The 22,106-nt window shown below is 42.7% G+C and overlaps 1 protein-coding gene across 1 annotated transcript in view; it reads right to left on the bottom strand.

The window, feature by feature from the left end:
• GDI2 (GDP dissociation inhibitor 2) overlaps nt 1–20,203 on the bottom strand; it is a 34,431-nt gene extending 14,228 nt beyond the window's left edge. Inside the window, exons 1-4 of the mRNA XM_058682001.1 lie at nt 19,958–20,203; nt 11,472–11,579; nt 8,419–8,518; nt 4,146–4,280 (exon numbers count right to left, since the gene is read on the bottom strand). Coding sequence (XP_058537984.1) covers nt 4,146–4,280; nt 8,419–8,518; nt 11,472–11,579; nt 19,958–20,002 — 388 coding nt within the window. The 5' untranslated portion in view covers nt 20,003–20,203. The remainder of the gene's footprint in view (nt 1–4,145; nt 4,281–8,418; nt 8,519–11,471; nt 11,580–19,957) is intronic.
• Between the last annotated feature and the right edge of the window lie 1,903 nt (nt 20,204–22,106).

The following is a 22,106-nucleotide window of genomic DNA, read 5'->3' as shown; positions in this document are numbered from 1 at the left end:
ATAAGGGGCTAATACCCAAAATACATAAAGAACTTACACAACTCAACACCAAAAAATCCAAAAAAAAAAACACAAAAAAAAACAAACTTCTGATAAAAAATGGGCACAAGACCTGAATAGATCTTTTCCCATAAAGGACCTACAGATGGCAAACAAACACAAGAAAAGATGCCCAACGTCAGTAATCATCAGGGACACGCAGATCAAAACTGCAATGAGATCTTGCTTGCCATTTACAACAACATGGACGGACCTAGAGAGTCTGATGCTACGTGAAGTCAGAGAAAGACAAATACCAGATGATCTCCCTCATATGTGGAATATAAAAAACAAAATATATAAACTGACAAAAAAGCAGAAATGGACACACAAATACAGAAGACTGATGGCTGTCAGGGGTGGAGGGGATGGGAGGCTGGGCCAAGTGTGTGAAAGCGACTGGGAGGTACAGTCTTGCGGCTGTGGAACGTACATGTCACAGCGATGAAAGACACGACCCAGGGAAGAGTCACTGGTGCTGTACGAGCACCGTGCGGTGACAGGCGGTGGCTGCACTTGCGGTGGGCGCAGCACAGACCTGCTGAATCACTATGCTGCGCGCCTACGACAACGATGTGTGACAACTATACTTCCATTAAAAAAGAATCTGAATTCTTCAATAGAATTTTTGACAGAGAGTAGAATTCGCGTCGAAACAACACTCCTAAAGTAGAGGACACCACAGAGAATCCTCACTTCACACCCCTAGCTGGGTCCCACAGCAGACACGTCCCCTGCAGACAGCCACGGCCCTGAGAGCCCCTCAGCGCTGCAATGGTAAAGGTGCTCTATAGAGGGGCGCCTGGGTGGCCCAGCCCATCAAGGGTCCAACTCGATTTCGGCTCAGGGCGTGATCCCAGGGTCCTGGGATGGAGCCCCGCGTCAGGCTCCACGCTGCGGCAGAGCCCGCGTGAGGTTCTCTCTCTCCCCGTCCCTCTCTAAAAAATTTTTAAAGATAAATTAAAAAAAAAAAAAAAAAAAAAAACAAAGAAAAAGAAGGTACTCTACATAAATAGATGGCTCGCTGCAGTTAAGAGTGAAAATAAAGATTTAAGTGGAGACAGAAGACTTTGCCAGACACATTTCAAAGCCGTTCATGAAAACTTCTCCAAACATTTCTGAATACGTATGTTCAACATTACTTCAGAAATCAAAGATACACCTGTCATGTCACTGTTTGATTAACATAATGCTTGACCAATCAACAGGTATTTACTGGAACCTTAAGGTTTTACTTGGTATCATCAACTGCCACAAGAACAGTGTACACGGCTCCTAAAAAGCCAACGTAAACTCAGGTGACATTAACAGTAACACACTCTAGAAAAGAAACAGTCTCAGGGACACTGAGCGAGCAGACGACACCTGGAGTACTTTGTCTAGTCTGGCTGCCACACAATTACACACAGGCTAATCTTGACAAATCAGAATTTCCAAAGAAAAGTGGCGAAGAGTGGCATATTATATGAGAAAAAACTGGGATGGAAACTAGCAATGTTTAGCGTTAAAAAAAAAAAAAAAAAGGACTACAGAGTATATGATACTTGTTAAAATATCTTTTAAAAATCTGTATTTTTATACTATACAGAATATACGTTGAGAGTGCAGGGTCCTAGATAGAGTCAGACAAATCTGGCCTCACACCAGTTCCATCAGTCATGAGCTCTACTTCGAGCTTTTCTTTCACACCTGTGTACCTGTAAAAGATAGTTTTCCCATCTGTAAAATAAAGACAATGGCACCCACATCTCACAGAGTGACAGCAAACGGCTACAGAAAGTTAGACAACACCTCTGAGGTACTTGGGACGTGCATGCCTGTATATAATGTCCAAACATGTTAGCTATTAAAATGATAAATTGTTCTTTTTCATCTTTCTACTGAACTTCCCCACTTCTACAACTTTCCTCATCCCGTTCATTGTGCCCAGAATTTTCTTCTTAAACGTCTATTTTTGAGAGAGAGCAAGCGGGCACTGGCGGGGGAGGGGCAGGGGGCAGACAGAGGATCTGAGGCAGGTTCTGTGGTGACAGAGAGCCCGATGCAGGGCTCAAACTCAGGAACAATGAGATCATGACCTGAGCCAAAGTCGGACACTTAACTGACTGAGCCACCCAGGCCCCCCTGCCGAGTATTTTCCTGCCTGCCATTTTGACTTCAAGATCCTACTCATTAATAGAAAGCCAGTTGCTGTTAAGGTAGAGATCTGGTAAAAATTCATAGAACTGTATACTAAAACAGGTATATTCTACTGTACGTAAATTATACCTCAATAAATCTAACCACAAAAATAGATACATAAACATATTTGCTTATTTTTGGAAAAAGAAACAGGAGAACGATAAACCAGACGGGCACCAGAGGGGCGCAGTCAGTTAAGCGGCTGACTCCTGGTTTCGGCTCAAGTCGTGATCTCAGGGTCATGAGTTCGAGGGCCTCGTTGGACTCTGCACTGACAGCACGGATTCTCTCTCCCTCTCTCTCTGACCGTCCCATGCTCATACTCATGTTCACATTCGCTCTCTCTTCTCTCTCTCAAAAAAAAAAAAAAAAAAGAATGGGGCATCTGGGTGGCTCAGTGAGCTGAGCATCTGAGTCTTGGTTTCAGCTCGGGTCATGAGGTCATACATAGTTCAAGCCTCACATGGCACTCTGCACTGACAGCACAGATACTGCTTGGGATTCTCGCCACTCTCTCTCTATCCACCTACCCCCTCACAATAAATAAACTTTAAAAGAAAGAAAAAAAAGAAAAACCAAAAACAAAAATGACCATCAAGGTAGAAGGACTGGAGTAGAACAGAAGAAGACTCTAAAATACACCTTCTGAATTTTGACTTTCGAGGCATATAAATTTTTACATATTTGAAAAAATCAAATCAGAAAGAGAAAAACAGAACTGCCAGAAGGTAAGTCCTTCAATCTGTGTTCAATAAAGGAGGTAACTAAAGCAATTAACATATGTAAGAGCTCAAAGAGAGAATAAAAATTTAGAATACAAACTTTAAGATACTCTTCAAACTGCTGAACTCTTACTTCTATGAAAACATGTTATTTAGATAAAGCTGTCATTTAGAATAATTTCTAACCCATGATTACGCCACTAATTCAGCTTTATTTTTATTTGTTTTTAATGTTTGTTTATTTTTGAGAGAGAGAGAGAGAGAGAAAGAGAGAGAGAGTGTGTTGAGTGGGGGAGAGGCAGAAAGAGAGGGAGACACAGAATCTGAAGCAGGCTCCAGGCTCTGAGCTGTCAGCACAGTGCCCGACACGGGGTTGAACTCAAGAACCGCGAGATCATGACCTGAGCTGAAGTCGGACGCTTAACCAACTGAGCTACCCAGGCGCCCCAACTTCAAAGACAGAATATCTTTCTTAGGAAAGTGTTTGCTATTTAAGAGAGGCAGGAATAGAAAATGTTAACAGGTTATCTATCTTTCGCTGAGCCAAGAGACGAAATAATTTTGGGCAAAGAATTCAATCTACTCCATACTCACCAGAAATTCCTAAAAAAAAGAGATTTCAGAGGATGGCAACGGCACCAATTAGAAGATTAGTTTCGCCAGAACAAAGTTCTTTTCTTTCTCAGCAGTTTGGACAGTAAGGCGAAGGTGGTCAGCTTAGCACTGTGATTAAGTTCACAGGCTCTAGATTCCTCTAGAGTTTCCTTCCTAATCCTGCTGCTTACCTGCTTGACCTCAGGTCTGAGTTCCCTCATCTAGAAGATTCTTCCAAATAAGAAAAGGAACGTGAAGTGTTTAGCACAGAGCCCAGCGCACAGGAAACACTCAGAAAAACACCAGCTCTTCCGAACTACTCCTACGAAACAAGCACTGGGAACCTACACAGGCCACAAGCTCCATGCGACGCACAGTCACTTCAACTCTCTCTGAGCTTCCAAAGGCAGGGTTTTTGAACCTCCTCTTCGCTGATGATCCAGCAACTGCCCCGAACAGTGTGTGGCACTTAACGCACATCCAGCAAACACTGCTGACTGGACGAGTGAGTGGATGGGTGTCAGAACAGGGGACGTTACATTTGATCTCTAAGATTCCCTTCCACTGTAAAATCTCATTATTCTGAGCAAATAAAATAAAATTACTTACTAGATGCCAGGGCTTCTGCTTCGGTGGAAGGAACCTTGTAGATTTTTCCTCCCTTATAGACAAAGCTCCCTTCAGTCACCTTGAAATCCAGATAGCGGGTGACCTCTGTATAAAGCAGCATCTTCACCAGCTGACCTAGAAAAGTCCCACAATTCCAACCGTAACTTAAATCTTACTGCCTCCAAAAACTAGCAGGAATAAAAGTACATTTATTGTTGGCTTGTACTGACGGCCTCCTAGTTTTTTCTTAACACTGTCCAATAACTCCTGCCCAAAAAAGTCTCCAATGCCACATTCCACATGGGACAATCAGAACGCATACCTGTTGCTTAGCATATTTAGAACTATCTTTTTTAATGTTACAACTTCAAGATTAATAACTTTATCAACTTGCTTTTGTAAAATCTGTATTAATAATTATTAGAGGTACATATGAAGTTTAGAATTAGAGTACTACTGCAAATAGGTCCGAGTTTCCTTAAATTCTTATTATGTTTTAAAGAGAGGGAACTAATAGGGAAAATTTTTCAAGAATTTGTGCCATTCAGTTTGTATTATTCAATTTGTATTAAGATGAACATTAGTTTCAGATAAAGAATAAACCAGGCATACAATTTGAAATATTATCTGTCTATAAACAAAAGAAATTTAGGTATACTAAAAACAGCAAACTTCTTTGAGAAACCAAATTATTTTAAAGCTCATTCGAAAGGATAAAAACACCAGGACAATCAAAAGAATTTTTTTTGAAAACAAAAAACAAAGTTTCAGCTTTATGCAGCAAATATTAAATTGTACAGTTATATTAATTAACCCACAAATTAGAGGGGAAAAAAAGAGACCCATATATAAAAATGTAATATATTATAAAAGTTCAAATAAAAGTGAAAAGATAAATGGTATTGAAGGACAAATAAATAACCATTTTAAAGATTTTTTTAAATGTTTATTTGTTTTTGAGAGAGAGAGAGAGAGAGAGAGAGAGAGAGAGAGCAAGCGAGCATGAGCAGGGGAGGGGCAGAGAGAGAGGGAGATACAGAATCCGAAGCAGGCTCCAGGCTCCGAGCCGTCAGCACAGAGCCTGACGCAGGGCTCGAACTCACAGACTGTGAGATCATGACTTGAGCCGAAGTCGGATGCTTAACCAACTGAGTGACCCAGGGCCCCCTGAATAATCATTTAAAAAAATAAATCTTGGGGCACCTGGGTGGCTCAGTCGGTTGAGCGTCCGACTTCGGCTCAGGTCATGATCTCACCATCTGTGAGTTCGAGCCCTACGTCGGGCTCTGTGCTGACGGCTCGGAGCCTGGAGCCTGCTTTGGATTCTGTGTCTCCCTCTCTCTCTCTCTGCCCCTCCCCTGCTCATGATCTCTGTCAAAAATAAACATTAAAGGGGCGCCTGGGTGGCTCAGTCGGTTAAGCGGCCAACTTCAGCTCAGGTCATGATCTTGCAGTCTGTGAGTTCGAGCCCCGCGTCGGGCTCTGTGCTGACAGCTCAGAGCCTGGAGCCTGTTTCGGATTCTGTGTCTCCCTCTCTCTGACCCTCCCCCGTTCATGCTCTGTCTCTCTCTGTCTCAAAAATAAATAAACGGGGGCGCCTGGGTGGCGCAGTCGGTTAAGCGTCCGACTTCAGCCAGGTCACGATCTCGCGGTCCGTGAGTTCGAGCCCCGCGTCAGGCTCTGGGCTGATGGCTCGGAGCCTGGAGCCTGTTTCCGATTCTGTGTCTCCCTCTCTCTCTGCCCCTCCCCCGTTCATGCTCTGTCTCTCTCTGTCCCAAAAATAAATAAAAAAACGTTGAAAAAAAAAAAAAAAAAAAAAAATAAATAAACGTTAAAAATAAATAAATAAATAAATAAATAAATAAACATTAAAAAAAAATTTTAATAAAAATAAAAAAATAAATCTCAATCTCTAGATCTCGAACAGGATAACAGAAAGGGCGCCTGGCTGGCTCAGTTAGCAGAGCATGAGACTTTTGATCTCAGGGTCACAAATTTGAGCCCCACATTGGGTGTAGAGATTACTGAATAATAAAAAAAGTACAGAGGCTTAATCTCAAACAGGATAACAGGTAAATTAACTTATAAAATAGGTGAATTTACTTACACAGTGAAAAAATAAAACTATAAAACCAGTGATAGCAAATATTAGTATTTGTTAACCTTGAGGTAAAGAGAAAAATTTTAAACATACCCTTCCAAATCAAAAAGAATAAAAAGAAGATCGACCTATATAACTACATGAAAATTAAAAGCTTGTGTATGAAAGAAAACTATAACACAATTACATATAAAACCAATCACAAACCAGAAGAGATATCTTCAACATTCATTAAAAGAGTATTTATTTGGGGCGCCTGGGTGGCGCAGTCGGTTAAGCGTCCGACTTCAGCCAGGTCACGATCTCGCGGTCCGTGAGTTCGAGCCCCGCGTCAGGCTCTGGGCTGATGGCTCGGAGCCTGGAGCCTGTTTCCGATTCTGTGTCTCCCTCTCTCTCTGCCCCTCCCCCGTTCATGCTCTGTCTCTCTCTGTCCCAAAAATAAATAAAAAACGTTGAAAAAAAAATTAAAAAAAAAAAAAAAAAAAAAAAAGAGTATTTATTCAATAGCCTTTATAATAAGAGCTCTTTCATATCAATAAGGAAATATTTTAAAACCTCAAAAGAAAAATATACAAAGCACAAGGCTGGCCAATTCACTAAAGACTATGCAAGCCGGGGGTCCTGGGTAGCTCAGTCTAAGGTTAAGCTTCAGACTCCTGATTTTGGCTCAGGTCACGATCTCATGATTTGTGGGATTGAGCCCCATGTCGGGCTCCACACTGACAGCATGGAACCTGCTTGGGATATTCTCTCCCTCTCTCTCTCTGCCCTGCCCCGTGATGTGCGTGCATGTGTGCACTCTCTCTTTCAAAAATAAACTTTAAAAAATATATACATAAGCCAATAAACATCTAGAAATCATCTTACTCTCAGATACTTTTTAAAAATCCATTATTTTGCCTTTTGGTATGACAAAGTGACAAAAATTAAAATGAATAATATTTAGGACTGATAAAGGTACTAGGAAAGGTGCAGCCTCACAGTCGTCTGGTGAGAGTCATAGTGGGCAATAGAAAATCAAAGCCTTAAGAAGTGACTGCCTTGATCCCCACACTTCTAGGGCTGTACAGTGAGGTTCAACACACACACACAGCCTGGCAAGTCATATACCAAAATATTCACCATAATTCTAGATGGTGAGATTCTGGTTATATAAATTTTACTTCCTTTCTGCTTATCTGTGTTTTCTAATTTTAATAAAATGATTTCATTACTTATGTAATTTAAAAAGTGCTTATAATTTACTTCAAAAGAATTTCAAAAAGGTAACTTTAAATTTCAGAGAAAATTCAAAGATCTTTCCATTAAAAGAAACTATAGGGGCACCTGGCTGGCTCCGTCAGTAGAGTGACTTTTTTTTTTTTTAAACACTTTTTCATTTTTGAGAGACAGAGTGTGAGCAGGGGAGCAGCAGAGAGAGGGAGACACAGAATCTGAAGCAGGCTCCAGGCTCTGAGCTGTCAGCACAGAGCCCCACGTGGGGCTCGAACCCACAAGTTGCCAGATCATGACATGAGCCCAAGTCAGATGCTTAACTGACTCAGCCACCCAGGGGTTCCTGAATGTGTGACTCTTGATCTTAGGGTTGTGGGTTCAAGCCCCATGCTGGGAGTAGAGATTACTTGGGCGGTGGGGGGGAACTTAAAAAGAATGAAAGCAAAGAACTGTAGAATATAAATTCAAAACCAAAAAAAATAAATAAAACACCAAAAAAGGGAAAGGGTGGCTCAGACTTTTACACATGGGCCGTAGACTTCACACCAACAACTTGGTTTTTTGATGTCATTTCAGAAAAAGGCACTAATATCATAGCAATTTTGCCCTTCTAATTAAAAATGAGAAAATATGTGGAGAAAAAAGTTTTAAAAGCTTCCAAACTAGAAAAAACCCTGTTTCTGAAGGCGCAGTTATCTAAGACCATCACCAAAGCCCCTTAAGAAGAGTCTGTGCCACATCCTAAGTATGCGCCTCCAGAACCAACTACAAAGGAGTCACCCTCCCCCTCCATTTTTATGGACTCCAGATGCCTCTAATGGACCATATTATACTCACCAAACTGTTGCCATTCAACAAAATCTATTTTCACATACCTGGAATAATACTCTCTGTCAAGAGTTAGTTTCTACTTTTAAACCAGATTCAATGGCATAAATTTCAGTTAGAATTCTTTACCATTGGCCATAAGGAACTTAGGAATTAAGTCAACATTCCAGTCTCTTCCTCTCCCCATTGACGCTGGTGGTGCTCCTGGTATTTTAAATCTCTTGTATAACTAAAACCAAGACAAAAATTACCCATAATGTAATAAAATTTTCATTATGCTATGCAACTATTCAATGTAACAAGGGCATGTCATTTTTTATCAGATAAAATTTTTAGAGAAGTTCCAATACACATCTAAATTAAATATATTACTAAACTAAGGAATGATAAAATAAGTATTACAGGGGTAGTATTTCTTACTAGCAGGAAAGTAATAACACAAAACAACTTGTCAATGACACATAGCTCTGTAGATATACCCCTTATTTGTAGAAATCTTTTTTTAAATGTTTATTTATTTTTGAGAGAGTGCATGCACGAGCAGGGGAGGGGCAGAGAGAGAGAGGATCTGAAGCAGGCTCTGAGCTCGAACTCACAAACCATGAGACTGAGTCACCCAGGTGCTCCTGTAGAAATCACTTAAACTTATTCTCTCCTGAATAAAAAGCTAACAAAAGGCTTACTTTCTCTTTACTGTTTATTTTTGAGAGAGCGCACGCATTCGCGCACACAAGTGGGGGGGGGGGGCAGAGAGAGGGCTAACGTGGGGCTCAAACCCACAAACTGTGAGATCATGACCTGAGCTGAAGTCGGATGCTCAACTGGTGCCACCCAGGCGCCCGAAAAGGCTTACTTTTGCTTCTGTAGTGATGTAAGGAGTTAAAACTAAATTCTGGATTCTTCAAATCAAACAAGACAAAGTTAGTTCCAGTTAATTTATAATGTATATAAGTGAGTTGAGTAGGAGCTCTAGATAAAAAGCAGCTTTCAAGGGCGCCTGGGTGGCTCAGTCAATTAAGCATCCGACTTCCGGTTAGGTCATGATCTCGCAGTTCGTGAGTTCTAGCCCCGCATTGGGCTCTGTGCAAACAGCTCGGAGCCTGAAGCCTGCTTGGGATTCTGTGTCTCCCTCTCTCTCTGCCCCTCCCCTGTTCGCACTCTCTCTCTCTCAAAAATAAACATAAAGAAAGAAAGAAAGAAAGAAAGGAAGGAAGGAAGGAAGGAAGGAAGGAAGGAAGGAAGGAAGAAAGAAAGAAAGAAAGAAAGAAAGAAAGAAAGAAAGAAAGAAAGAAAGAAAGAAGCTTTCAGTCTAAAATTTGGGAATATTCATTTGAACTCATGGATTTTATTGTTAATGTGGAAGTGAATAGACAAAGTTGGTATACGTTTACTCATAAAAATCCCCAAGTCCTTGAGTATATTCACCAGGGGAGAAAAAAGGCAGCTTGCTCATCTTACTGAAGATTAATAAACGTACTAAGTGTAGAAGGAATGGTGCCAACGTATCACTCTACAGATTATTCTCAATGGAGAGATGTGGTGGTCATCACCTTAACTAGGGTCAAACTTAGCATCATGAACAGTGGGGAAATCTAGACATTATGTGCCTCTGATATGATGCAATATGAGGTACACAGCAATGCTTTCTTATTATAAACTAGCTTGAACTTTTCAAAAGGGAAAAACAAGTGAGGAGATTTTTGTAGATTAAGAGAATAAAGAGAAACCACACCAAAGGCAATATTTAAACTGGTTCAAAAAAAAGAGGGGCGGGGGGATGCCTGGGTGGCTCAGTCAGTTAAGAGTCCGACTTCGGCTCAGGTCACGGTCTCATGGTTCTTGAGTTTGAGCCCCGAGTCGGGCTCTGCACACACAGTGCAGAGCTTGCTTCGAATTCTCGGTCTCCCTCTCTCTGCCTCTCCCCGACTCATTCGCACACACGTGCTCTCTCTCAAAAATAAACATTTAAAAAAACAAAACAAACAAAAACCACCACCATACACAATATAAGACATTCTTAGCATCAGTGGGCAATTTGAGTATGATCTGGATATTACGGTTAATTTTTCTTAAACATGATAACGAATGATACCATGATTACATAGGAGAATGTTATTCTTAGCCAGTGAATGCTGAAAGATTCAGGTCAAGTATCATGATGTCTATTACTTCTAAGGACTCAACCCAGTAACAAAAAAAGACAAAGCAAATATTGAAAAATGTCAGCCGCTAAATCCAGATGGAAGGTTGATCCATTGTTATTATTCTTTCAACTTTTCTGTAGGCCTGAATACAGAAAAAATTTTTGATAAAAATATGAAGTCTATTTTATCAGTCATTATTTAAAGTAATTGGTGAGGTCTATAGATCTCCTATAAAATACAGTACAGCTCATATCCATGCGTGTGGATGTTGAACAAACCTCACAGAGAAAAAGTCAGTAAAACACTTTTTGTGTGTGCTTTAAATATTTAAATATTATTTGTTTTATCATGAGAAGAAGCAAAAATAGAAGAGTTGATTAAAACACATAGGTACAAATTAAAAAACAATAATGAAATGAATATCCATTTTTAAAACACTCAGATTAAGAAATAAAACACTACACGGTGATCAGGGGCCCTTGTGGGCACCTCCACACTACATCACTCTGCCTTTCCTCACCCTTGAGGCATCTGCTCTCACGATTTTTTTTTTTTAGTAAAACACACTTTGGAAATGCTTCCTGTGCCCATGCTCTAGAAAAGTAGGAAGCAGGGCAGTAGAGCAAAAGGAACTACACCTTTGGACTCATATAACCTAGGTTCCCAGCCCTTCTCTGGGGTTGTTAACAACACAGACTATTTTGTCACCTGAAAACTGAGGATAAAAACACCTCTTCAAGTAACCAGGAGAATACACAAAACCAAGTGGAAAACACGGGCACTGTGCTGGGCATATATCAGATATCCGTCAGGAGTCTATACCTTTAGCTTCAAGAGATAACGGGTAACTGTTCCAAGGTGGCAGGAAAGGTCACAACTTAAATTTCTACAAGCCCTAAACTAGCAGCCCCTTTTGAAAAAACAGGTTACAGATAACCTATTTAATAAAACAAAATTAAACCTATCTATAAGAAGTGAAATTGAGATTCACAAGTCAAAGATTCGAAGAATGAAAGGCACAAGTAACTTAATACTTACATCTTCCAGAGGTGTTATAGATGCACTTTCTCCTCCATAATACGGGTTTCTATCCATGTGAAGAACTTTCTTTCCGTTCACTGACATTATACCTGACAGGATGCATTCCTACAGGAAAAGCATAAGTATCTTCAAAAGAAGTAAAGCATTACAGCACGTTTTGAACATTACTTTTTTTTGTAAAGCCCCTCATTAAACATTCTTTTAGTAATTAATACTTAGTATGTACAATATATGACTTAAGGACAAAGCCCAAAGTGCCCAGGGTTCCAAGAGTGGTCTGTGGACCCCCGTGGGCCTCAAGGTTAGAACCATTTTCATAACACTAAGACATTATTCACTATTCGTCCACTGCGCTAGCATTAGCACCAATGGTCCAAGACCAACGGCAGACAGAACGAATTAGGACAGTAGCCCCACTCTGCACTACTCATTATATTCGCCACCACCAGGTACTCAGTTTTAAAAAAAGGCTGGCTTACTCAAACATGCCCTTGATGAAGCATTAAAATCACCTTTGTTGGAAAAAAAAAATTACCTGTTAAATATACACCCTTGAATGCCCACCATTTTATTTTAATACTGTGTGACAATGGGGCGCCTGGGTGGCGCAGTCGGTTAAGCGTCCGACTTCAGCCAGGTCACGATCTCGCGGTCCGTGAGTTCGAGCCCCGCGTCAGGCTCTGGGCTGATGGCTCGGAGCCTGGAGCCTGTTTCCGATTCTGTGTCTCCCTCTCTCTCTGCCCCTCCCCCGTTCATGCTCTGTCTCTCTCTGTCCCAAAAATATATTAAAAAAAATGTTGGAAAAAAAAAAAAAAAATACTGTGTGACAAAATGGGAAGTCCACATAAGGTAACTCTGGCTCAAGGAAAACCATTTGTGCAACTGATGTGTATGCTGAACTAACCACTTCTTTGTTCATGGGTCATCTTTTTAATTTATTTTGAGAGAGTGCCCGTACAAGTTGGGGAGAGGCAGAGAGAGACAAGAGAGAATCCCAAGCAGGCTCCAGACCATCAGTGCAGAGCCCAACACGGGGCTCAATCTCACGAACCGTGAGGTCATGACCTGAGCGGAGATCAAGAGCTGGATGCTTAACAGACTGAGCCACACGGGCACCCCTCATGGATCATCATTTTTATTTGAAAGAACAACTGACCAATAAACTATTACTCAGACCTAGATATATGTCACATGTGGTTTCAGATTTCATACTACAACAGATATTTAAAAAAAAAAAAAAAACAAACAAAACACCTGCCACTAATATTTTGGTATAAATCAAAGAATATCCACAACCATGTGGAAGGCTATTAGAATACTCGTCCCTGTTCCCACCGCACATCTGTTATGAGGCTTGATTTTCTTCAGATACTTCAGCTGGTATCTGACAAAAGTCTGAACACCAAAGCAGGTGAAAATTCAGCTTTCAAGCCAGACATTAAAACTAGACATTCTGCACATTAAAGAGAGGTGCAGAAAATGTAAAACAATAATACTCTTCTCACAATGTTTTTGTTTTGGAAGATAGTTATACTTCATAAAACTTATTCATGTTAACACGTAATGGGTTTATCATTACTATCTTTAAGTGAATTAATACAAATTTTTTAAACTTCTCAGTGTTGATTTCTAATGATAAATATTGATAAACATAACCACTATAAACAAAACTCTTCAGGGTCCTCAATTTTTCAGTGTAAAAAGATCCCAAAGTCAAAGAGTTTGAGAACCAGAGCCCTAAAGGAAGCATCCAGAATAAGCACTAGTAAGTGGCAACAAATAGAGAATTATAAACGACTACTCTCAAGAAAAAGGGAAAAAGGTAAATGAAACATGAATATACTAAGATACACCATATCAAGATGGAGGGGGAAAAGGAAAAAAATAAAGAAGAATATGATTAATGAATTAATGAGAAGAAACCCAGAGATGGGATACACATTCACTCAAAACCTGTAGCATGGTTTTGGTGACCAGGGCTTTATCTTTTAAAAAGAAAAAGGAAATTCCATGCATCATCACAAATCCTAGGGCTTTTCAAAATTACCCCAAAGACCCTACATAGCAGAGAACAATCTCACTCCCCTAGAAGTCTGACTCTGATACCTTATTTTAAAAATTCTTAAGTATTTCAAATTTTATTCCATAATATATCTATTCATTTTAGTACTTTTGAAAGGTTTTAAGTTCTCATCAGGTTCAAATTTCACTTTACGAGGGTGTATCATTTCTTATTTAGATCAAGAACCAAAACACTATGAGTGCTCCCTCCAGAAGGCTACTTCAGGCCCTGTTCTGGTCACAACCACACCCCCCACCCCTTCTCATGATTTCTAAGAGCAAAGATTTGTTCTGCTGGTTTTTAAACTCAGAATAAACGGAATCATGCAGTATACCTTTTTTTTTTTTGTATATACACCTTTTATCCAACATTATGTTTACAAGATTCACCCATGTTTTGTGTGTTCTTGAAATTCACTTATTCTCACTGCCACAGAGCAGAGTCCCCAAGGTGCAAGAGTCAAGTCCAGCCTGCACACGATTTTCATAAAGATTTACTGGGAAACACCCATTCCGATTCATTTACATAGTTAGTGTCCACGGCTGGTTTCACGGTCCCACAGTAGAACCATGGTTGTGACAGAGACTGCATAGCCGGCATAACCTAAAAGATTCACCATCTGGACCTTTACAGAAGGTCTAACCCTGCAAGCAGTGGATGGATCTCAGCGTGTGCTTCCCATGTAGCCTCACCCGCGAAGGGCTGAGAAACGTCAATTCTAAGCAGGTTCTCAGACTTCACTTTGCATCCACATCACTTGGAGGGCTTGTTAAAACAGATTGTGGGGCTTCCATCCCCAGAACTGGGTTGGGGCTTTCTCACCAGGCTGGGAGCGTGCCTTTCTCACCAGGCTGAGAGACCACTAATGAGGCTGGTCCAGGACCAGTTTCAAGAATGGTTATGAAAGCACCGCCGCTCCAAACTCTAACAAAGGTGAGAATCAACTGGGGATCACGCTAGGCAGGGGTGCCTGGCTGGTAGAGCATGAACTCTAGGTCACGGGGTCACCGAGTTCGAGCCCCACGCCGGGCTTAGAGCCTACTTCAACAAAACAAAACCGAGGATCCCGCTGGCCTGCAGGTGTTGCTTCGGCATATCCAGCGTGAGGCCTAGCCTTCTGCACTTCCAGCAAGCCCTCAGGTGTTGCAGAAGCAGTTGGTCCAAGGACCACGGTTTGGGTAACAGAGCTGTAGAGACTTTAGTTGATGGGCATCTGGACGGTTCCAGTTTTTGACCATTACAAATATTCTCAACGTGTTTTTATTATGTATTTGTTGGATACATATCAGGGAAAGCACAATTGTGTTCAACTTCAGGAGATACTCCCAAATAGCTTTCCAAAGTGATTGTACTAACGTACACTTTTATCAGCAGTGTGTGAAAGTTGCTGTTGTTTCAAATCCTTGCCCAACACACTTGTGTCTTTTTAATTTTAGCCCTTCTACTTAGGATGTGGTTTAATTTGCATTTCCTGACAACTAATGAGGTTGGGCACTCTTTTATAGTTTAACTGATAATCAGTATCTTCTTTTGATAAGTACCTACTCAAATTATTTGCCCTTTTTCTATAAAAGTTCCTTTCATATTCTGGATAAAAGTGCTTTATTAGTTATATATATTGCAAACATCTTCTTCCATTCTGTGGCTTGCCTTTTCAGTTTCTTAACGATGTCTTGATAAACAGAACTGAAGACATTTTCCAACCCTAGTATTACCAAAAGCAACTCACTTGTTCAAAACACAAAATCCAAAGCAGCACTAACATATACGGCTCAACATAATACATGAAACTAAAATAAAACTTACTATCTCAAAAACAGGTTAGGGCACGGAGAGAGGGAGACTAAATAGTCCTATTTCTAGCCAACAAAGGCAGACTTCAGAGTTCAACTTTTGGAAGCAAAAATACAGCAAGCAAATCTGCATGTTGCATGTCTTCTATATATAACTTCTCATGCTCCCCTGCAAATAAGCATGATCCACTCACTGGACGAAGGCTCTAAAGCAAGCACTAAAGGTGGAGGCCTAAAATGAAGGGCTCAATAATTTGAAGATTCACTAAAGTCCAAAGAGCTGATAATAACCACCTTTAAAGGCATCGCTTGTTACAGTTGTTACAGGAAAAACAAAACTACAGCAAAAAACACCAAACAGAAAGTAAACGCACACAAAAATGATTAGGAAAACAGGTACCTACAAACCGATACTAAAGAAAAGTCCCTCTTGAAACCCACTTACCTAGAAATATGAAGAAAATGTTAACTTGAACATTTCTGAATCCACTAATCTCAATGATATATGCTTTACAGCAATAACAAAAAAAACACTGTTTTCAGCAGAATGTTCCTTTAAATGTCCCTTAAATGCATCTCATTAAATGCTGTCAGAAGATAATTTTTCTTGAAATTGGCTCTAATTATATGTTTCCTGCTCAAAATCCTCTCCCACTGCTTAAAAAGATAAAGTTCAAATTTCTTAGCCTAGTACATTCAACCTTTTTACCAACAGGCCTTCTTTCCAACCTTATTTCCCAATCTGCCTCTTCATAAACTTCCCATTCTGTCTGAGGCAAAATAAACTTCCCATTCCTTCCATACATCCTGTTCTTACTACCAACCTATCCTGCTCACTCTGCCTAGAAAATCATTCCTCCTGCTCAAAGCCTACCAATATTTTAAAAAGTCAGCTTACATACTTCCTTCTTTATGAAGGTTTTCCTGATTCCCCTGTCTGAATTCCCACGTGTAGCTCTATTACAGCTCTTAGTACTTTCTCATATCAACTCCTACAGTTACCGTCCTCTGTGAGAAGCTATTTGTTTATAGAAAGTGCGTTTACCTCTTTATTGCCTGTAACTGATCACAACAGTCACAGTTTAAATAACTGAAATTGGGGAAGACATTACTCCATTAAGAGTCTTCGGGGGCGCCTGGGTGGCTCAGTCAGGTAAGCCTCCGACTTCAGCTCAGGTCATGACCTCACAGTTCGTGGGTTTGAGCCCTGCATTGGGCTCTGTGCTGACAGCTCGGAGCCTGGAGCCTGCATTGGATTCTGGGTCTCCCTCTCTCTCTCTCTCTCTCTGCCCCTCCCCCGCTTATGCTCTGTCTCTCTCTCTTCCAAAAATAAATAAACATTAAAAAAAATCTTTAAAAAAAAAAAAAAGAGTCTTTAATCAGGTACAAGGAGAAAGAAGATAGAGGTAAATGTCGATTATCATCTATGTGAGCCAAAATATTTACCTAGTGGTTTTTCAAACCAAGTATCTCACTGCTACCTCTAGACGCTGAAATGCATCTGATTTTATTTCTGTTCTATTGGGCCAGTATGCTTGAAACGGATTTAAAATACAGACTGCAAAACATCTATACCTTCCAAAAATAAGACATTTGTACATATTGGCCCAATGATTGCTACTGCAGTGAATAGAAAGTCCTTTGTGAACAAAACTCTAACAGAGCAATGGCAAGGATTTTCAAAGAGCAAATCTGAGAAGCAATTTAAGATGTTTAAATCAGATATAAAAACTCCTCTTTTAAATCACAAAATTTTAATAAAGAAAAAAGGAGAAATCACATCTGGGATGTAAAATAATTTCTAAATATAGAATACTGAGAATACTGGTTAAGTATCACTAGAGTACGTTTCTATTCATGACCCTCTACCAGAATTATTATGTAGAACAAAACAACATAAATACCTCCTCGAGGCACCAACAGCTGTGGAACTAGTTACCCTTTTATACACTATTTTTAAGAAAATTCAAGAATTCACTGCCAAACCCAAAGTCAATTAGAAGCAGCATCTTAGGTGGTCAGATGAGGTCTACACACGCTGCCATCAAAGGAAAGTAAAGGTCACCTTAACAGCAAAGTAAGGGAGGAGGAAGAAAATGAAAAGCAGACTGAAGCGCTCACTCACTCACAAAGGCAAGCAGTCTGCACTAGTTAGTGAGGGCCAGAGCTTACCAGGTGTCTCAGCGGCTTCATCGTGTCACGGCATGACACAGTGCTTAATCCTCAGGGCGTGAAATCTTAGTTATCAAGTAAATTATGTTCCTTAGTTTGGTAAACAAGTTGTGATGTCATTTGGAGCAGCTTTTATCAGAAAGTTGTGGTTCTTTCTTTAAAGGGAGAATCAATCCTCAATTCCTCAGAAAATTCAATTATATGGAATATTCCCTTTCTCCTAGACACAGAATGATTTTGTTCTAAGGTATACATTTTGTGTCTTATTTATTAAAGTTACCAGCAACATCTGTGGATCACTATGACCTTCATTTTAGAAGGAACAACTGACACAAAACAGTGCCAACACTAGGCAACAAACTCCCACACTTTCTTTAAAAGTAACAAGTTCACAGCACTAAAAGTACTAGACACACTGCCCTCCTGCCCTCCTGCGATATGTAGTACCCACAGTTGATTGTGTATGCCTGTTTGCAGGTTCTTAAGCCTCAGGTACTAAATATTTAGAAGCCAAAAATTAAGAAAATTAAGTGGTATGTTCACTCCAAATACTTGGCCAAGCGTGATTTCAGGGTTTTTAACTTTGGTGGTCTCATCTCACTTTGAGCAGTCCTGGTGTCACTAGAAAAAAGGGTACAAGATTTACCATGGTCAAATCATCCTGCCACCACCGCTCCCATCAATGAGCGTGGATGCTCTGAACGGAGAGAATTCTCAAAGAACATCTGAGAAAACAATGTAAGAAGGCTCACAGGGATTAAAGCTATCACAGCTGTAAAGTGAGGGCAGAAATTGGTCTGATTTCTAGTTAGGCATGAATCTACCACTCACCAAAAAGATCACAATCGACCCAAATGAATGTTTAAATTTTTTTAATGTTTATTTATTTTTGAGAGAGAGAGAGAGGGAGACACAGAATCCGAAGCAGGCTCCAGGCTCCGAACTGTCAGCACAGAGCCCGATGCGGGGCTCGTACTCACAAACTGCGAGATCTTGACCTGAGCCCAAGTCGGCCGCTCAACCGACTGAGCCACCCAGGCGCCCCAACCCAAATGAATACTTAAATAAAATGCATCATCTCCACTGGGTCGGTATCCAGTACGACTGTGCTATCTCTGACACAAACTGCCGCTTCCAAACCAGGCATGTAGAAACCTGCAAGATGGATTTGCACTCGTTCGTCCACGTCCAACGGACCTAATCAAGAGCAAATCTGAAAGACCAGCAATAACCGCAGGAAAACAGAACAGGCTCTTACAACATGCCGGCAGCAACGGTCCCCATCCCCATGGGCAAAATCCTCCACAGACCACAGAGCTCAGCTTGGAATCCCAATCAGATGCTTTAAAAACATTCACTGAAGAAAAACAGCCGCACAGCTTGGACACTTTAAAAACATTAATTGAAGAAACATTAACAGCAGGTGGGCCTGTTCGTTTAGGCACCCTACAGTTGGCCAACTCACCACCTGGAAAGAAATTCAACCGTTCAAAACAACCCAGTAGTTTCCTAGGTCAGTGGTCTCAGCTATTTGGTGCTGCTTCTCGGCCAGTCACACGTGGGTCTCGACCGGCCAGTAGTAGAGAACTTGGCCTCTATAGCCATCAATCCATCTCTTAGGGGAAAGCCCCGAGAAGAGACAATGGAGGCAGGGAACAGACCGAACAAAAGGAAAAGGTGCCAAAGGTCAGCTGAGAAAGCATTCGATAGACAAGTTTTGAGCAAACTCATTTCCAACTCTACAGATGCTCAAAAAGTGAGCTGGGAGGGTGGTGAGAAGGAAGGCATAATGCCTCTCATTTGAAATGGGCGGGAGATAAAAGGCTAATTTTTCTCCCCAAACCTAAGTTAACCGAACTGTATCCAGCACAAAACAGCGACTGGCCAAGGACCTGTCACAAAATCTTCTGCCTAGCTCTGGCAGGCAAAGACGGATGAGTAGTAGTGGCTGAAGTCTAAGTAGGAAACGCAAGAGTGGCCTCCGCCCTCCCCCACTCTGCCTGGTGCTTTTCCGTTTCCAATCGGGAGAGGCCAGCAACCCATAAAGGAGGTGGACGAGTACCCATTCCCCAATCGGGCTTCCCCCCCCCCCCCCCCCCCCCCCCCGCCGAGCAAAGCGGAAAAACTGTCCTTTTCCAGCTGGACCGGGTTTTCCATCTCCGGCCTCTCGATTCATGTTTAGGGCCGCGAGCCCGAGCAGCTGGGCACTGCCGCAGGCCCGGACTCGTGGGGACGCACCCGTCGCCACCCGCCCCAAAGCCCTGCAGAGCAAGGCCCCCAACGACGACCAAAGACCGTGTGCACAAGGACAGCGTGCGAGACGCAGGCCCCGCTAGGAGGCCGGCCCGGGCAGAAGGCGGCGCGGCCGGGCGGGGTGGGCCCGGGCCTCGTGCGGCGGCGCGGGCGGCAGGGAGGGGTGGGGAGAGGGGGCGCGGGGCCCGCCGCCCAGAACTCACCGTCAGGCCGGTGCCCAGCACGATCACGTCGTACTCCTCATTCATGGCGGGGGAGGACGAGCGCCGAAGCCCAGGAAGGGAGAAAGCGCAGGGACTCGAGGGGCCCGGGGCTACTCGACCACCCTGAAGCGACAGGGGGAGCGCTCAGACCGGTCTCGGGGCCCGACAAAAACGGGAAGCCAGGGCTAGAGGCGAAACGGAGCTGGAGAGGAGGGACGCCGGCCGCCACCTCAGACGGGAAGAGAAGAGCGGGGCAGGGAGGGGAGGGAAGACCGGGAAGGGAGGGGAAGGCGGGCGGCGACTGGGGCCTCCGCAGCCGGGGCGGGGCTTAGGGAAGGCGCTCGGAGGGCCGTCGATCACAGCCTTCCCGCCCTCTCATTGGCTGCATTCCGTCGCCCGACCAACTTTCTTCCTCTCTCACGTCTCGCGAGAAGAGGGCGGGCTGTGCCTTTAGCGGTTCCGGTCTTCCACCCGGCCCGCTGCCACCGTGGTTGGGGGCGGAGGGGGCGGAGGGGGTCCCCGCACCTGGGCCCTTGAGGTCGTACGGCTGGGAGCGTGCCGGCGGTCGGAGAGCGGCGGTCCGGTTCGTTGCTCCCGCAGTGGTGTGGGAGCCGAGGCGCGCCCAGGGCCCCGAGACCTCCCGCCGCCCTTGGACTTTGAGCCTGAGTCGGCCACGTGCGCCGGAGCCGGCCGGGGGCCCCGCACTCCCGCCCTGCCAGCGGCTGGCTACGCACCGCGGGCCGAGCGTCGTGCAGGCCTCGGCCCCGAGTGCTCGTGCGGCTGCGCCTACCTCGGCCGGTGGCAACTTGCTTTGTTTTCCTTTTTGTCCTGCCTCCTTTTTCTCAATGAAAGAGGACCCGAGGTATTTTAAGCAGCTCAGAAATCACTCGTGTTACCTTACTTCCCGCCCTGTGTCTTGCCTGTGCGGCCTGAGGAAATTTAAGGGAAGGGGAAAAACAACAACAACAATTTTTTAAGAAAGAAAACGCTTAGCGTAAATATAGGGGAAGTCCAGGTTTGTGAAGCAGGCCTGAGAGCTGTAGCTCAAGCCGGCTATAGGAATTGTAACTGACCAGTGTATGCACTCCTTCCCCCACCCCCAACTGTGTTAGGATTCCCACTGGAATCTCCAGCTTTGGGTATGGAGACAGGTGTAAGGAGAGGCTTGTGTTCTCAACCAAAGAGAGTACACCCTGTAGGGGCAGTGTAGATAAGCGATTTCCCTAAAGCCTTGGATAGCCTGTGTTTTCAGCCTGGGATAAGTCTGCAGACTCAGACGAAAGAGTTGGCGTTTCCTTCTAGATTTACTCCCAAGCACCGCTGGATAAGAGCTATTCAAAGAGAATCTTGGTGGACAGAACTTCCTTCCTACTTAAATCATTCAGATTCCGGAAATGATGGAACAGTATCGTACAATGTTTCTTCGCCCCAGAAAACGTTTTAAGTGTTCTACCAGACAGTGCACCTGTGGGGGGGTGCTGGACAGTTTAAATTTATGTACCTTAATTGGATTTGTATCCATTAGCGACCAAATGAATTTCTGTAAGCAGACAAAAACCAAGTGCAGAGTTGACTACTGAACCCATTATGTGCCAGTGGGTGTAACTGTCTTTTCTGGTAGCTAAGCATGTTTTAAGAAGGTCCTGCTGTTTCTCTCCAAGTATGTGCACGTGTATATGCACATGCTTATAAACAACAGAAATTTACTTCTCAGAGTTCTGTAGGCTACCAAGTAAAAGATCAAGGTGTGTCTGAGGGCCTGCTTCCTGGTTCTATTTGTCTTTTCACTTTGTCCTCACACGGTGGGAGAAGATGGGAGGGGGGAAGGATCTCTCTGGCTGCTTTTACAACATTACCTACATTTTTTAACTGACATGAAATATTGACCCATTTTTAAAAACTAGCAATAACGAGTCCAGGCTGGTTCAATCAGTAAAGCATGTGACTCTTGATCTAGGAGTAATGAGTTTAAGCCCCGTGTTGGGTTTAGAGAATACTTTAAACAAAAAAAATCTTTGGGGCACCTGACTAGCTCAGTCACTGGAGCATGCAACTCTTGATCTCAGGGTTGTGAGTTTGGGCCCCACACTGGGCGTGGAACCTACTTAAAAAAAAAATTATAAAAAGTAAAAAATAAAAATAACAATAA

The sequence above is a fragment of the Neofelis nebulosa genome, chromosome 8 (genome assembly GCF_028018385.1).
Source record: "Neofelis nebulosa isolate mNeoNeb1 chromosome 8, mNeoNeb1.pri, whole genome shotgun sequence".
NCBI classification, from domain to species: Eukaryota; Metazoa; Chordata; class Mammalia; order Carnivora; family Felidae; genus Neofelis; species Neofelis nebulosa.
This window is presented reverse-complemented; position numbering and strand designations above follow the sequence as displayed.